The 18092-nt window shown below is 41.3% G+C and overlaps 1 protein-coding gene across 11 annotated transcripts in view; it reads left to right on the forward strand.

Annotated features, from left to right (window-relative positions):
* gab1 (GRB2-associated binding protein 1) overlaps window positions 1-18092 on the forward strand; it is a 204082-nt gene that overhangs the window by 63971 nt on the left and 122019 nt on the right. Inside the window, exon 1 of one of the 11 annotated variants that reach the window (XM_073042783.1) lies at window positions 6290-6425. The exons of 8 other annotated variants lie outside the window; for them this stretch is intronic. Coding sequence is in view for 1 of the 3 variants with exons in the window: in XM_073042777.1 (XP_072898878.1) it covers window positions 6439-6441 (3 nt within the window). In the remaining 2 variants the exon portion in view is untranslated. Of the gene's footprint in view, window positions 1-6289; window positions 6442-16859; window positions 16961-18092 lie in introns of those variants that run through there. 2 more of the 11 variants (XM_073042777.1, XM_073042785.1) reach the window with 2 other exon arrangements.

Consider the following 18092-nt stretch of genomic DNA (forward strand, 5'->3'; position numbering starts at 1 on the left):
GTTAATTAAGTGTGATGTATCAATTTATAAATGAATTTTCCTGAAGTTATAAGCATGCTTATAATTCATTGTACAATATATACAAATAGTTGTATACATCCTTTAATAATGGATGGAATATTCAATTACCAAGCTGATTCTCACTACCGTAAAATGTGAATCGATGGCCTTAATGGCAGAAGATTATAAAATTGCCATCAATATCCTTTTTAGCTATCCAGTCTGTACAAGCAGAAGTGTGTTCAAAGACAAAGCTCTTCAAATTTATCAAACACCAATACTCATTTACTTGTGAACTTCAGCCTACAATGTGGGCAAACAATAACAATACAAGCATAGCAGATGTTGGTTTGTGGACGTGTTCCTAATAGATCTTTCAGAGCATAAGGGGGAGATTTCACTTATGGGTTGGGAGGCGTGACAGCTGAGAAAGCAGGAAAAGGTCCCAATGCCGTCATACCCAATTTCATGCTCTGGTTCTTCTGAATTTCGGTTTACTTTTCTTGTGCTCTCTTTTGCTATGGCCCTCACTTTACCAATACTCCCGTTCTAATCCCTCCCACCTGGCTCAGATTTTCCCTCTCCGCTGTTCTAGCTCTCACTTCCATCTCATCCAAGTTTGCCCCTTTCCCCATGCACACCCAACACTGCATGTGCTCGCTTGCAACCCCTCCCCTTTGTAGTTGTTCGCGTTTTCCCCTCTTTTGTTTGCATGTACGCTGCCCTCCCCCACTGTCTCTTGTGATCACGTGGTGGTTCCACCAAACCTCCCCTCGTGTGCGCGCACGGTGCTGTTCCCCTTTCTTTGGCACTCCCTCGGAGGCTTTGCAGCCCTCTTTGTTGTCCTGCCCTGTGTCTGTTCACTGATTCCCTGTGCATTCCGGTGTGCTCCTTCATTCACACCTTATGTGCTCACTGATGAGGCCTGTGCCCACTCTCCCCTGCCTTCACTCCACACCAACCCTAGCCCCCTCCCTCTGTGCTTTATCTCCTTGTCCCCTTTTTTCTCTACCATGCTGACTTCTCTCTTGCATCTGCACATTGTGATCATCTATGCCTTGAGAAACCAACATTCGAATCCATATGCAAACCGTTAACATTCAGCATTGTGGCTTTTTTCCCATGACAAGCACACATTACAAAAACATCTTGCGATTTATTTATTGAAAACTTAAAAAACTTATGTTTAATTGATATGGATGAGTTCACAGACATTGAAAGGGAGGAGAATAAATATTGGCAGAATATTAATTGGACAAAGATTTTAGAAAAAGATAGGAGGATTAGATCATAAGACATGGGAGCAAAACTAGATTATTTGGCCAATCGAGTCTGCTCCATCATTCAATCATTTATTTATTTTCCCTCAGCTGTTTTTTCCTGCCTTCTCCATGTAAACTTTGACACCCTTACTAATCAAGCACCTATCTATAAACGAGAAAAATCTGCAGATGCTGGAAATCCAAGCAGCACACGCAAAATGCTGGAGGAACTCAGCAGGTCAGGCAACATCGATGGGGGAGGAAAAAGTACAGTTGACGTTTCAGGCCGAAACCCTTCGGCAGGACTGCCTATCCACCTCCGCTTTAAATATACCCAATGACTTGGCCATCTGTGGCGATGAATTCCACAGATTTCCCACCCTCTGGCAAAAGAAATTGCTCCTAATCTCCATTCTAAAGGGACTTCTGAGTCTGTGCTCTTAGGTCCTAGACTCCCTCACTGCAGGAAACATCCTCTTCACACCCCCTCTATTTCTAGGCCTTCCAATATTTGACAAGCTTCAGTGAGATCCTTCTCTTCCCCCGCCACCCCCACCCCCACCATGAGGGAACTAGAACATCTTTTCTCTCCCACTTGATTTTTACAAAAGAAACTATTCCAACAATTAAGGATGAAAACAATATTTTTTGAGATATTTTGTGAAATTGGGAATGACATAAGATAAATCAGTGTTCAGCTGCCTTCTTTTTAAAATCAGTATTCTTCTGTTCCGGAATAACATCAGGCTGACCAAATAGACAGGAATTTTCTGAAGGCCTGCCCAATCAATAGTTGTAATACTTGTTATTTATGTGGGTTTTAATCATATGGAATACCATGTTCGTAAGAAGGTTGGATGAGAAGGGATGTAAAATGAAGGTGTTCTAAAAGGAAAGGATTTTGATTGTGTTTTTCCTGTTCTTCAGTTAAAAGCAAAACTCCTTATTTTTCATTTGGATTTAATTTTTGGCATTAACATAGTCCATATGATTCTGATCCTTCCACATTGTATGGTACCTTTTAGATTCTGGAATGGTATTAATAAACTAATTAGCTTCTGTGAGTGCTGATACTTTATTCTGTCAGGGGATTAGTATAATGGACTGTTAGTAGGATTGCATTTTGAAACCACACAGATTACCTCATCGCATTAGTGGACATAAAATGGAGTAGATGATGTATCATTCCAGAGCTCTTGCAATTACAGCAGTTAGGGAATATCTTAAAAGGATCCACAGTTTCATATTTCTCCAGGGATGGGCAGTATCCACAGGGATGGGTAAATTATACTGTAAGAAAAACAGGGCAAATATTTACAGCATTATAATTCTCACTTTGTTTACAGTGTACCTTTGATTTTCTAGCTGATTGTGGGGGGGGGGGGGGAGAAGATGTCATTTAAATGCAAAATGCCTCCTCCTATCGAAAAGCAGATTCCTTTTCTTTTTAAGCCCTCATATTTCAGGGCACTCCATCTTGAGCCCTGGCTGTTTTCTCCAAGTTGACATTTCACAGTGGAAGTACTTAGCCAAGTAGTGTGGGCATGTTTTGATCTGATCCACATGCTAGAAATAAAACTCAGGTGCTGTCTGTTGTGGAAACTGAACAATAGAAATGAGGTAAATTGTTCTGATAATGACACACATGGACTCTAATCTAACTCAGCTGAACTAAACCCAATGGCGTCATAAAACTAGTCCCCGTGGTCTATAGACCAATCAGAAAAATCAGCTGCTTATAATTATTGCTGAACAACTCTTGTTGGTGTGCGTCTAATTTTATGCATGTGTGGGTGGTTATTATTGGCACTGACAGGATTCAGCTTGGCTGTGGAAAGGTGAAACACCAGATTATCTCGGGCTTTGCCGTAATTGCATTGATTTCACCGTGCATCAAGCGTTGGTGATCTCTGTAAACCTACTGTTGAGCTTTGTCAGGAAACTGAATGCAAGCACCACAGGACTGCTATGAAAACACAAAACAACCCATCTCTAGATATGAAGGCGATAAAGCCAGCAAAATGTGTTAGCAAGGTTATCTGATCTACTTTCCTCCTTACTCATTTTGAGGTCCCACGCTACATTATCAGGAAATGTTAAATTTTTAAATTTTTTTCTGATCTGGGAATTGCTGGCAAGGCTACCAATTATTGCCCAGCCCTAATTACACTTGAGAGCTGTATTCTCGACCTCTGCCATTCACTCGTCTGAAGATGCGCCCACAGTGCTGTTGCATAGGAAATTACTGGATTTAGACCCAGCAATAATGAAGAATTGGTGAAGTATTTCAAAGCCATTATGTATCTGTAGTTCTTCCTTGGTGTTAGAGGTCCTTGGTGTTGGTGCTGTCAGATGGTGAGAAATTGCAGTGCATTTTGTGGGGTCAGGGGAAGAGTGGCTTGCTGCAGGATGCTCTGCGCCCCCCTTCCCCCCCCCCACCTGCCCTTGCAGCCAACAGTAGTTGTGGCTGATTCAGTTGATGACTATTTGTGACCTCAGGGTGATAACGGTGGAGGACTGTGCAAAGGTGGTGGTGTTGAATGTCAGGCACATGGTTAGACTCCCTGCTGGCATGGTTCTTGCCTTGCAGTTCTGTTGTGAAAATGTTTCGGGTTAGGAGCTCATTTCTGAATGCTGTCTAGGTCCTGCTGCACATCCAGATGTGGACTGTTTGCTGTGAGGTTGTGAATAGAATTGAATATTGTGCAGTTATCTGTGAATATTCCCCTCTTTCATTCCCACTGAAGGAGATAAGGGAGTTGGGCTTCACCGTATTACAAAACAGTGTGATGGATTTTCACAGCCACTTCGTGCCTCTATGAACATTTTGATGTTGTCGCCTTGATGCTCATTAATTTCAGTTTTCCAAGGCTGATTGATGCCAACCTGGCCAAATTCTGCCGTGATGTGAGCGACAATTCCTCCAACCTTGCTTCTGGGATATGGCCTTTGGTCCCTTGTTTGGACAAAAGCTGTGATAAGACCTGGACTTAACATCAGTAAATAGATTATTTGTGACCAAGTTCCGCTTTCTGTCATTACTGTCTTCGTGGCAGATGACTTTGTACAAGTAGCCAAGCAAGTACTATAGTAGTAAGCTTGCTGCATCCTTTACTCCATTGTCATCTTCTAGAATAGAACTTTGCAAGTTTTTTGCTCCGCCATTGCTCACGTAACTTTCATTTCATAAAGGAGTTAATATGAAACTTTCCCAGAGCTACTTTTGAGGTGCAAGAATTTTAGACTCTTGAGAATTGGTAAAAATTAACAAACTGTTAACACAAAGCACACTGCAGATGCTGTGGTCAAATAAACACGTACAAACAAGCTGGATGAACTCAGCAGGTCGGGCAGCATCTGTTGAAAGGAGCAGTCCACGTTTCGGGCCGAGTCCTGATGAAGGGTCTCGGCCCGAAATGTTGACTGCTGCTTTCAACGGATGCTGCCCGACCTGCCGAGTTCATCCAGCTTGTTTGTACGTGTTTATTTAACAAACTGTTAATGCTGGAAATGAGAAATGAAAACAGAAATTACAGTAGGTCATGTCAAAGCTATATATCTTCAAAGACTATTTTTGATTAAAGGTCTTTGACCTGAAACATGAGCCATTTTTCCTTCCCTGGAAGCCAGCTGCTTGATGATTTGTTTTCAATATTTTCTGCTTTTAATTGAATTCTTAATCCAAGTTCCGCATTGAAATCTGAATAAAGTTGCTGTTTGGAATTAAAACCTCAAGTCAATATGCAACTCGACTCCTTGTTTTATCATTGTCCTCCTTTCTGATCACTTATTTGAATTGCAGTAGTGTGGCATTGTGTGAAGCATTATATAATTTATTAAATTTAAGAGTTTCAGACTATGTTGCATCCCGAAAATAGAACAGAAACTCTATTCCTTTCCGTAGTTAATCAGCATTTCCAAATATAAGTTAGAAAAGCATCTATGCAACTCAGTAATTATGTTTGAAAGTTGTTATTTGAGGATGCCTTTAAGAATTGAAATTGTGTCACACTACTCACAATGCAAAATGAAGTCAGATGTTTACAAGTCAAGCAAGGTTGGCATTCTGGATATACTTTGTTTTTCAATTAAAATACTTTTGCAGCACGCTGTTTTTAAGCCAAAAATTGAAATCTGTTTAAAAATGTTGATAGACTAGTGATTTTCAAGTCATTGAGAATAAAGCAGTGCTTTGTGTTATAAATCTTTTAAGTACTCTGGAATGTAATTTTAAATGCATGCAACAAAATTATTCATTAGCTCTCACCTGGGAAGTGATGGTGTTTCTAGATTTGCTTGCCTTGATTTGAATTTGATGTTCTTGCTTGTCTGTCTTTATCAAATTTCTTTTCCTCCTCACTTGGAGCCACTGCTCTGTTGCTTTGGCCCATTTCTCGCTCTAAATGTAATTATGCTCCGTTTTTGGCCGTCTTGCCATGAGTTTACTTGTAGTCGACATATGAGTTGTTCTGGAAGAATGAAGTATATGGTAGAGTTCAGACAAGGTGAGAGAAATAAATGAAACACTTGGGGGAAATGCCCAAATAGATCAATTTACATGCTCTGTTTTTTTAAAAAATTTACAAATTTTAGAATTTTATTTATTCGGAAAGAAATTGTGTATGTGAGCAGTGGTATTAGGGATGAGAGGATGAATGCCTGGTGGATTGTTATGGAAAGAATCTTGTAATATGTTGCTTATCTAGCACTGATTTCCAACTTGGGTCCAACACTAAAGCATTTCTTTCATCAGTTGCTTTGTTTCAGATACTTAAGATTTGCATACCATTTTGGATGAGAAGCAGAGAGATATCTGTTAGATTAATACAAAATTCACGACTGTTTGTCGTGGAGCACAGAGGGGCATAAGAGTTAAATGGTGACTGGAAGCTGCAAGAAATCCCTTTGGACTTTGCTTGCTTTTCCAGTGGTTGCTTTGTAATGCTTGTTTTTATTGATTGGCTGTAGAGGCACTGAAAGAGGTTGGGTTTTTTCTGCTGCTCCTTTAGTGACAGTGTAACGTGCACTCTCACAGGAGACTTTGAGGCTTCAGATGGACTGCTCTTTGCCTAGAGGATAAAGAAGTTCTGATGGGTTGAGGCAGATTTTATAAACAGTCTTTCTGAATTGAGAAGAAAATATTTTGCTGTCACTTTGTACCAGGTAGGAGAATATAATGGTAAGACAGTGCATTGATGCTAAATTTATAACTGCTCATTGATTTTTAAATGGCTATTTTGATTCTGGCATACACCAGTGTGGTCGTTTAAACTAGTTTTAAGACTCTCAGCAATGCATTTCAAATATTAAAAATATTAAAATAGTTTCTTACACAAGGAATTATTTTGTAGGAGACTTTGCACATACTGTAGCTGTATATGCAATATTTGTTCATATTCATGACTAAATTAAATGTAAAAGTTCTACAGAAATAATTGGTTAAATAACTGATGTCTATTTTTTATGTGTTTAAACATGTATTATGCTACTTAAGTTAATTTCACGTCTGCAGTTTTAGCATGTGTGTCATGATATGGCCATGCAAATGTTGTTTTCCAAATCTCTTCACAGCTTCATCCCTATCTCTTCTCCTTCAGTTCTTCAATCTCCATTAACCTCCTTGGTCATATTTGCTTTGATTTCTGCTGGTGCTTCAGTTTCTTTAAGGCTTCCGTTTCTTTGGCTAATCATGGCTCTGGGTTATTCCAAACATTTTTCATCTATGAAATGCACCTGAAGTTTGCTATTGTTCTAGAAAGTGTAGTGATCTATTTTGTGCCTGTCAAGTTTTCACAAATGTGGTAATCGGTTTTGGCTGAGGGATAAATAGTGGGCCAGAAACAAGAAATAAATCGATTGGTATTTTGTCTCTTGAATCGGTGTTTGAGAGGTGATAGAGCTTGGGTTTACTGTCAGAAAGACACCACCTCTGGCAGTGCAGCACTCCCTTTCATGCTGACCTGAAGTGTCAGCCTAGGTTGACGATCTGTTAGAGGAACTCAGTGGGTGAAGCAGCATCTGTGGGATGTGGCTGAAGCCTGGAATGTTGACAGTTCCTTTCCTCCCCCAGGTGCTGATCGACCTGCTGAGTTCCTCCAGCACGTTTTGTTGCTCCTGCAATTTCCGTGTCAGCCCAGATTTTGGAATTTCCTCCAGAAACACTACGGCACCTTCTTTCTTCTCTTAAATGCTCCTTTCAGTCTAGTATTTAAACCAAGATTTTTGTCATCTGCCTTTTAAGTTTCCTTATGTGACTTTTGTAATGTTGTGTGAAATGTTGTGGACTATTTTGGTAGTCGTAAGTTTATCCCTTGATGTATTACGTCACATATACTTTGATCACTAAAAGTCCCAGTGAGCACTCCACGAGGATTGAATTTCAGAGAATTAAAAAAAACAGAAGAAGGACTTTGTTCGACTTGATTAGCCTCCACTTTGCACTTGTGCTAAAAGTACTTTTGGGATCCAAACTCGGAGATCTGTTAGTATGATGTTATGTGACTTGCCAACATCCATGCTCAATTGGTCAATCGTTGAAGGCAATTACGCTACCAAGTGTGAAATTGTCAGGAATAAAGTGGAAATTAAGGAGAAAGTTCTTTCACATCTAGATGGTCAAATTTGCGGTCACAGGGAACACACATAAAAAACTGGAGGAACTCAGCAGGCCAGGCAGCATCGATGAAAAGAGTAAACAGTCAAGGTTTCAGGCCAGACCCTTCATCAGCATTGGGAAAAGAAGGTGAGAAGTGAGAGCAAGAAGGTGGGAGGGAGGGGAGGAAGGAGTACAAGGTGGAAGGTGATGGGTGAGAATGGGAGAGAGGGGGAGGGGTGAAGTAATGAGCTGCAAAGTCAATTGGTGAAAGTGAGAAAGGGCTGGAGAAGGGGGAATCTGATGGGGGGAGATAGAAGACCATTGAAGAAAGTGAAGGGAGCGGAGCACCAGAGGGAGGTGATGGGCGGGGAAGGAATTAAGGTGAGAGAGGGAAATGAGAATGGTGAAGGTGGGTAGGGGGTAGTTACTGGAAGTTTGAAATTGGTGTTCATGTCATCAGGTTGGAGGCTACCTCAAAGGAATATAAGGTGTTCTCCTCCAACCTGAGTGTGGCCTCATCCTAGCAGCAGCAGCAGAGGAGGCCATGGACTGGCATGTTGGAATGGGAAGTAGAATTGAAATGGCTGGCAACTGGGAGATCCATCTTTTTCTGGCAGACAAGGCATGAGTGCTTGGTGAAGTGGTCTCCCAGTCTATGTTGGGTCTCACCAGTACACAGGAGGCCACACCAGGAGCACTGGATCCCAACAAACTTGCGGGTGAAGTACCACCTCATCTGTAAAGACTGTTCTGGGCCCTGAATAGTAGTGAGGGAGGAGGTGTAGGGACGAGTGTTTGTAAGGATAAGTACCAGGTTGGAGATCAGTGGGGAGGGTTGAATGGAGAAGGGAGTCGCATAGGGTGCTATCCCTGTGGAAAGTGGAATGAGGGGGACGGAGGGAAAGAGGTGCTTGGTGGTGGGATCCATTTGGAGATTGCAGAAGTAATGGAGAATTGTGTACTGGACACAGAGCCTAGTAGGGTGGTAGGTGAGGACAAGAGGAGCCCTATCCCTGGTCGGGTGGCAGGAGGATGGGTTGAGGGCAGACATGCGTGAAATGGAAGAGATGTGGGTGAGGGCAGCATTGATAGTGGAGGAAGAAAAACCCCTTTCTTTGAAGAAGGAGGACATCTCCTTTGTTCTGGAATGAAAAGTCTCATTCTGAGAGCAGATGCAGTGGAGGTGGAGTAACTGAGAAAAGGGAATGACTTTTTTACAATTGACAGGGTGGGAAGAGTCCAGGTAGCCGTGGGAATCAGTGGGTTTATAGAAGATATCAGTAGATAAGCTGTCTCCAGAGATAGAGACAAAGAGATTGAGAATGGGGAGGGAGTTGTCAGAAATGGACCAGGTGGAAGTTGGAGGCAAAGTTAACGAAGTTGATCAGTTCAGCATGGGTGCAAGAAGCAGCACCAATGCAGTCGTCGATGTAGCATTGGAAAAATTGAGGAGTGATATTGGTGTAGGCTTGGACAAAGACTGTTCTTGCCCAACTTGCTGCTCTGACTTCTCATCTTTTTTTCCCAATCGTGATGAAGGGATTCAGTCTGAAGTGTCAACTGTTACTCTTTCGCATAGATGCTGCCAGGCCTGCTGAGTTCCTCCAGCATTGTGTGTGTGTTGCTTGAATTTCCAGCATCTGCAGATTTTCTTGCCACAGGAAGCCACAGATAGATGGTCAATGAATTCAAAGCTTAGTTAGCTTGTGAAGGTGGAGGGAATGGAAATAGTAACACAGGGCTAGAGTCTCTAACTTGTGGTGACCACTCCCTCTGTTGTCTTTTTTTCTCTCCATATTCTCGTGCCAATATTGCTTCTTCTCTCCCTCCCCGCCCCCCCCCCCCCACCGTCCTCTCAATCTGCCGATCACTCTCACTTTCCTCCCTCTGGTTCCATTCCTCACCTCCTTCCCTTTACTCCATGGTCCTCTGCGATTCCATCTTCAGACCTTCTGTCACTTCCACCTATCACCCCCATAACTTGCATTGTTCCTGCTCTCCCGCTCCCTGACCTGCCTATCACCCTCCTATCAGCTGGATCCACCTATCATCCACCAGCTCTTGCTCCACATGCCACCATTTTATACTAGCTAGCTCCCCTCTATCCAATCCTGATGAAGGGTCGCATCTCAAAATGTTTATCCATTTCCCTCCATTACCTGACCTTTTGAGGTCATCCGGCACTTTGTGAGATGGTATATTGATGAGACGAGAAGAGGAAAGGAGGCCCATGGAGTATTGTATTTTAATTGGCCTCCTTTCCCCTTCAAATCTCAGCGTGAACCTCTTGGATGGTTTATTTTACCACCTTGGTTAATACTTTATAATCTTGTAAAAGTGCATTCACAAAGCAAGTTATGAAGTACACCTGCACCTACAAGTAGTGTTGTACTTGCAATTAATTCTAAAAATTTTTGAAACAAAATCATAACCTGCTTACCTTCCCCACAGATGCTGATTGACTTTTTTTCTGATTTTGTTCCAATTTCAAGTATTTTTATGCACAATGACAGTTCTTCTTTGAAAATAAAATGCTTAGCATATTTAAGGTTACGGAGGGGTTGTACCTTGTCAAGTCTCCCCATATGTGTTTTACAAAAAAAAATTGTTTTCTTACCTTGAGTTTCTCCCTCCCCTCCCCCATCTTTTAAATCTACTCATCTTTTGTTTCTCTCCAGTCTTGCTAAAGGGTCTTGGCCTGAAACGTCGACTGTACTCTTTTCCATAGATGCTGCCTGGCCTGCTGAGTTCCTCTAGCATTTCATGTGTGTTGCTAAGAAATTTTCAGATATTGTTCCAAATGTTTCAACATGACAGTGCAGTAGAGGCTATTCTAAATGCAGTAAATGTACTGTTCTCTTGATTGCACCTGTTGCTGTTACTTCTAAAATAGATGGGATTGTGTTTTTTCTGTAACCAGAATGTTTAAAGGATTTGATTATTAATTATCCACAAAGGAAAAGTGTGGAATCTCTGCAGCTCGTTTTAACAGGGTCTAGATGTGCTGTGGAAATTGATCTGTGAACTTGTAATTTCAGAGCCATTGGGGGGAACAAAACCTCGTCCAATACGAGAAGGAGTTCAACAAATACCATAGCTGCCACTTGATCTGGGAGACAAAACAGTCTGAGCATGGGTGAGATTGGCGCTGGTTAGGAAATGGTAGATTTCTGATAGTTGCCACAGGGCTGCGTGCATCCTCAATCTTGTGTTTTAGTCAAGTCCAGTAATGAGAGATGTAGATGAGACTTTCAGCTATATTGCAGCCACAGACAAGGTTGTGGCATGTTACAGGGACCTAACTGTGATTTTGATGTAGATTTGTCATGTTTGGTCAGATAGCTCACAATACAGCAAAGTTGTGATTGTTTTGGTCCATTTTAAGAATTATTAGGGAATTAATCTAACTTGTGGTGGCCCTGCCTTACTTTTCACAAATTGAATATGAAGTACTGTACTTTGATATCCTAGGTTAGAGTTGAGATTAATAAATTGAGAATTTTTTGTTTACACCATAAGTTCTTAACTATTGTGGTTATACCCTGTTTTATATGGTTATTTTGTAGTAAAAGGAGTCGTAGCAAAACAAAAAATAAAATACTAATTTAAAAATCCAGTATAACTAAAATAAAAATGGGCTTGTCACCATATTTCTTGTTGTCCAAATATAATTGAGCAATATTAAAAATGCAGTTCCTTTAATACTGGAAAAATTCTATGGATTCACTTTAAAATGAGAAAGGCTTGACTTTCAGATACCCTTGTATTGTTGTAGCAGTAGAGGATGGGAATTGATCAAAGTGTAACTCTCTCTCTGACTTGCCACGTTCGATAGTATCATAAATGCTTCTTATCCATAAACTTTATGTTGGATGTGCGATCAGATGTTTGCTAGCACCAGACTTGGTATTACATGGCAAGCAAAGCATACCCCTCTTTCTATAATATTGATCTGAATCTTGGCTCAAATCTGCCTGTTGTTAAACCATTCTGCATATGTGATGACGAGGATCTTGTTACAACATTTCTTTCTAAAGATATAAATTCAACAGATTTGATTCTGACAGACTGAGCCACAGTGTTTGAAGGACAACAATAATGTTTCTTCCACAAGTATGGTAAAATTTTTGATGCATACATTGATGAAAAAAGTGACATGAGAATATTTTGAATTGAGTTTCTATTCCCAAAATGTCTTAAGGCAAAATTCTCGAGCTTTGTTATTAAGGTTAATAGTCCATAGACAAAATCTATGTGATGTTAGGTTAGATTGAAATGTCACTTATGCATGTTCTAAGGAAGGCAGTGTGGTGGTGTCAATGAATTGTGCAGTAATCTGACTTTGTGTTTTTGAGTGTTAGGGCACTGTCAGAAAGCTTGACGTATGACATGTATGTCATACATGGCTTGGGAACGCTTGCTGCTGGTACTGGGTGGAAAAAGTTTTTAACTTCATGACCTTGATGAATATTGAAATTTAACTTCCTCCTGAAAAATTGCTTTGGGGAAAACAATCAGTTAAAACTTCATAAGTCCCTTGTTTCTTTGCAAATAAATTTTGACCAGCAGTTTAAATGTTTGCTTTGTTTTGAATGAATTCTTGCTTTAATTTGATGGAAGCAAATGTTTGGTTCAGCTCTCATAGGAGGGTATGCAGGTGGAAAGTACTCATCTCCTTAAATTCTCTGAAGATCCAAACCTACAGCATAATACAGGCCCTTTGGCCCACAATGCTATGCTGAACATGTACTTACTTTAGAAATTACCTAGGGTTACCCTTAGCCCTCTATTTTTCTATGCTCCATGTACCTATCCAGGAGTCTCTTAAAAGACCCTATTGTATCTCCCTCCACCACCATTGCCAGCAGCCCATTCCACTGACTCACCACTCTCTTCATAAAAAAACTTGCCTGCGACATCTCCTCTGTCCCTCCTTCCAGGCACATTAAAACTGTGTCCCCTTGTGTTAGCCATTTCAGCCCTGGGAAAAAGCCTCTGACTATCCACACAATCAATGCCTCTCATCATCTTATACACCTCTATCAGGTCACCTCTCATCTGCTGTTACTCCAAGGAGAAAAGGCCGAGTTCACTCAAACTATTCTCATGAGGCATGCTCCCCAATCCAGGCAACATCCCTGTAAACACACAAAATGCTGGTGGAACACAGCAGGCCAGGCAGCATCTATAGGGAGAAGTGCTGTCAATGTTTCGGGCCGAGACCCTTTGTCTGTCCTGATGAAGGGTCTCGGCCTGAAATGTCGACAGCGCTTCTCCCTATAGATGCTGCCTGGCCTGCTGCGTTTCACCAGTATTTTGTGTGTGTTGCTTGAATTTCCAGCATCTGCAGATTTCCTCGTGTTTGAATATCCTTGTAAATCTCCTCTGCACCCTCTCTGTGGTTTCCACATCCTTCCTGTAGCGAGGTGACCACAACTGAGCACAGTACTCCAAGTGGGGTCTAACCGGGGTCATGTATAGCTGTAATATTACCTCTTGGCTCTTGAACTCAATCCCAAAGTTGATAAAGGCTAATACACCATATGCCTTCTTAACCACACAGTCAACCTGCGCAGCAGCTTTGAGTGTCCTATGGACTCGGACCCCAATATCCCTCTGATCTTCCACACTACCAAAAAACTTACCATTAATACTATATTCTGCCATCATATATGACCTACCAAAGTGAACCACCTCGCACTTAACTGGTTTGAACTCCATCTGCCATTTCTTAGCCCACTTTTGCATCCTATGGATGTTCCGCTGTGACCTCTGACAGCCCTCCAGACTATCCACAACACCCCCAACATTTGTGTCATCAGCAAATTTATGAATCTATCCCTCCACTTCCACATCCAGGTCATTTATAAAAATCACGAAGAGTAGGGGTCCCAGAACAGATCCCTGAGGCACACCACTGGTCATTGACCTCCATGCAAATATGACCTGTCTACAACCACTCTTTGTCTTCTGTGGGCAAGCCAATTCTGGATCCACAAAGCAATGTCCCCTTGGATCCCATGCCTCCTTACTTTCTCAATAAGCCTTGCATGGGATACCTTATCAAATGCCTTGCTGAAATCCATATACACTACATCTACTGCTCTATCTTCGTCAATGTGTTTAGTCATATCCTCAAAAAATTCAATCAGGTTCGTAAGGCACGACCCGCCTTTGACAAAGCCATGCTGAGTGTTCCTAATCAGATTCTGCCTCTCCAAATGTTCATAAATCCTGCCTCTCAGGGTATATCTCGTCAGGTCCCAGTGACTTATCTAACTTGATGCTTTCCTAAAGCTCCAGCACATCCTCTTTGTTAAAGTCTATATGCTCAAGCTTTTCATTCCGCTGTAAGTCATCCCTACAATCAGCAAGATCCTTTTCCGTAGTGGATACTGAAGCGAAGTAATTCATTAAGTACCTCTGGTGCCATACACACTTTTCCACTGTCACACTTGATTGGTCCTATTCTCTCACGTCTTATCTTCTTGCTATTCACGTACTTGTCGAATGCCTTGGGGGTTTTCCCTAATCCTGATCACCAAGGCCTTCTCATGGCCCCTTCTGCCTCTCCTATTTTCATTCTTCAGCTCCTTTCTGCTAGCCTTATAATTTTCTAGATTCATATCATTACATAGTTTCTTGAACCTTTCGTAAGCTTTTCTTTACTTCTTGAGTAGATTGAGTGTACAGCCTTTGTACACCACGGTTCCTGCACCCTACTATCTGTTCTCTGTCTCATTGGAACGTACCTATGCAGAACACCATGCAAATATCCCCTGAGCATTTGCCACATATCTGCTGTACATTTCCTTGAGAGCATCTGCTCCCAATTTATGCTTCCAAGTTCCTGCTTGATATTTTCCCTTGCTCTAATTATACAGTTTCCTGACTTGTCTGCTCCTATCCCTCTCCAATACTATGATACAGGAGATAGAATTGTGATCACTATCTCCAAAATGCTCTCCCACTGAGAGACCTGACACCTGACCAGGTTTATTTCTCAATACCAAATCATGTACAGCCTCTCCTCTTGTAGGCTTATCTACATACTGTGTCAGAAAACCTTCCTGAACACACCTAACAAACTCCACCCCATCTAAACCCCTCACTCTAGGGACATGCCAATCAATGTTTGGGAAATTAACATCTCCCACCATGACAATCCTGTTATTATTACACCTTTCCAGAATCTGTCTATCTGCTCCTCGATGTCCCTGTTACTATTGGGTGGTCTATAAAAAAACACCCAATAGAGTTACTGACTCCTTCCTGTTCCTGACTTCCACCCACAGAGACTCTGTAGACAGTCCCTCCATGTCCTCCTCCTTTTCTGCAGCCATGACGTTACCTCTGATGAACAGTGCCATGCCCCCATCTCTTTTGCCTCCCACCCAGTCCTTTCTGAAACATCTAAAGCCTGGCACTCTATGCAGCCATTCCTGCCTCTGAGCCATCCAAGTCTCTGTAATGGCCACAACATCATAGCTCCAAATACTGATCCATGGTCTTATCTCATCCGCTTTGTTCATGATTCTTCTTGCATTAAAATTGACAGATCTTAAACCATCGGTCTGAGCACATCCCTTTTCTATCACCTGCCTATCCTCCCTCTCACACTGTCTACAAGCTTTCTCTATTTGTGAGCCAATGGTCCCTTCCTCCGTCTCTTCAGTTCAGTTCCCAACCCCCAGCAATTCTACTTTAAACTCTCCCCAATAGCCTTAACAAACCTCCCTGCCAGGATATTGGTCCCCCTCGAATTCAAGTGCAACCCATCCTTATTCTAATGGTAATACCTCAGAATGGTAGGAATATTGTTTTAAGGAAGTATCGAAAAGTTCTGTATCAAATCAAGCAAATTTGCTGAGAGTGCCTGTTTGCTTTCCTTTACATCTTTTAATTGCAACTTCTTGCAGTACAGATTGAATTATTGTGTTAGTGAAGAAATTGGTGGGTAAATTGAAGTGAGAAGCTATTAAATGCACATTCGTGGTAGCTTGCATTTCCTGTACTCTTTCAAGCATAACTAATATCAGCACTTGTTTTAATGTAGCATAAACATCTGTTAGTGCCCATAAATGTCATGTCATTTAGGGAAGAGGGTAATGAAAGATAAATGGAAATTCCAGCTTGCTGCCATTACCATATTAGCAATACACCTGTGGTGAGCTACTAAATTTTATCTTCATGGTAGTAATGCTCTAGTTAAATGGTGCTGGGCTGGAATCAAACACTTTATCCGTGTGATTATGATTTTCATTCTTGTTGCCTTTTCTATCAAGTTGGCCACTGCTTTGTCTGTTATAAACTGAGGTAAACATACCTTGGTCATCTGTTTCAGGTAAGGACATGAGACATTTATCTACAAGTTTCTGCAGTTGAGGATAATGCCATAATTTAACATCCTACCTCTGTCAGATTTGAATGGGAATTGTTCTGTCCCACCCACAGTGATGACCTTTTTCAAAGTCTCAAGTGGTCTTGAGTCTTAAGGCCCTCGTCCATATCCCTTGGTTTGTCTAAGCCGGAACTATTCTGCCAAAACAAGGGCAAGTGATTATGTTACCTGCCTCTTCACTTCCCATCGCATTGTCTTTTTATTTAAGTACCTGTCTGCTTCTTAAAAGATATTCTACTTTGGTTGTTTCTAAAGACTATGTTCTGTGATCTCTGCTTACCAAAATTTCTCTTTCTCGCTCTTTTCTTAACAATCTACAATTTATTGCACTTAAAGCTATCAGCTGCAATTGAATTATGGATTGTTATTTCACTATCCCTCTAGGTTGTTTTAGTGGGGAAGGAGTCCTGCCTTCTGTTGGGCATTTGGGAGAGTAGCGATGATTTGGGGTGGTTCTCCCAAGGATAATGGGCTAAGCTGATTTTAGACAGGGATAGTTTTTTTTTGCATAGACATGTTTGATTTGAGTGTGGTGCCGATGCTGGTGACTGTTATTTTCAGACCATTGTGTCTACTTCCTGTGTGTCAAAGGTCTTTGGAGGAGGGTGGTGTAAAGATGGGAAGCTGGCAGGAAAGTGGCCAGATTGCGAGCTCAACCGCAACAACAGCTGGTGCATTGACTGAATTCACAAGCAACAAAGGGTAAAACTGGTGAAAATAACTTCAGATTGCAGATAGACTCTCCGTTCATGTTGACTTGCATTTTGTTTTGGTCTGCGAAGCGTTAACATGCAGCTTCCCCTGAAGTAAGGGATGTGTGAAAGTGAGAGTCCAAGGCTTGGTGTGTGATTCTTGGAGCTGCGGCCATTGTCAGCCAGTCCCCCTTTTCTCCACTGAAGGTGGAGATCCTTTCACTTTACTATGTGGAGTGTACAGTGATCTGTAAGATGTAGCAGTTAGACTTTTAAAACGAGTAAGCTTGTGCAAAGTTGGAAGCTTGTAACAATTGTGATATTTTCTGTAAAGCGCCTTGTACATTATCTCTGAAATCATCATAGTTTACCATGCTTCCATAATTGTATATAAGATTGAGACACGAGTTCACTGTGATTGCTGGTGTGATTTATGTGTTAGTTTCAGTGTTGTTTGAAACTTTTATGCCTTAAATGCTTGAGCAGCAAGTTTAACTAGGGGAAAAAAATCTTTCTTTTTCTCTACAATTTTGTAACATACTTCCCAAATATTGAATTTAAGCATGTTAAAATATGCCAGCTATTTTCTCAGCCAATTTATCTTATCCTGCAAGTTACTGTTTTTAAGTTGGGTGCTGTAACTTGGCCCAATCTATTGATGAACTAGCGATTTCAAAGGTGTTTTTTTTTGCTTTCTGTTGGTTGGTATTGTGTTTGGCAATAACTAATGTTGTTGAGTGTTTGCCTAGAAAAGAGTGTTAAGTGTAGACTCTAGAAGTTTAATAAGTGGGAGACACTTGTGTACCTAATTCATTATGAATTTCTTGTGATATTGTTAAAATAGCTGCCTTGCTCCAAGCTAGTTGATGCAGTTGGGTGAGAACTCTGGGCTATTTTTGTATTGCAACTTTGAGACTAACAAATGTGAAAATCTTTTGAAAACAGGAAGCTGAGCCGCTCTGTGTGTGTGTGTGAGGAACAGATGATCAGGATGATAGCCAGCTGAGTGGAAACTTCCAACAAGCCTGTTTTTTCCTTGTTTTGCTCAATGCATGACTGAGCTTCCTGGAAAACCTATACAAAATAAAACTTGATGGTATGATCATTTGAGATTTGTGTAGTCACACATGCAGAAAATACTT

This window comes from Hemitrygon akajei, chromosome 4 (assembly GCF_048418815.1).
Source record: "Hemitrygon akajei chromosome 4, sHemAka1.3, whole genome shotgun sequence".
In the NCBI taxonomy this organism is placed as follows: domain Eukaryota; kingdom Metazoa; phylum Chordata; class Chondrichthyes; order Myliobatiformes; family Dasyatidae; genus Hemitrygon; species Hemitrygon akajei.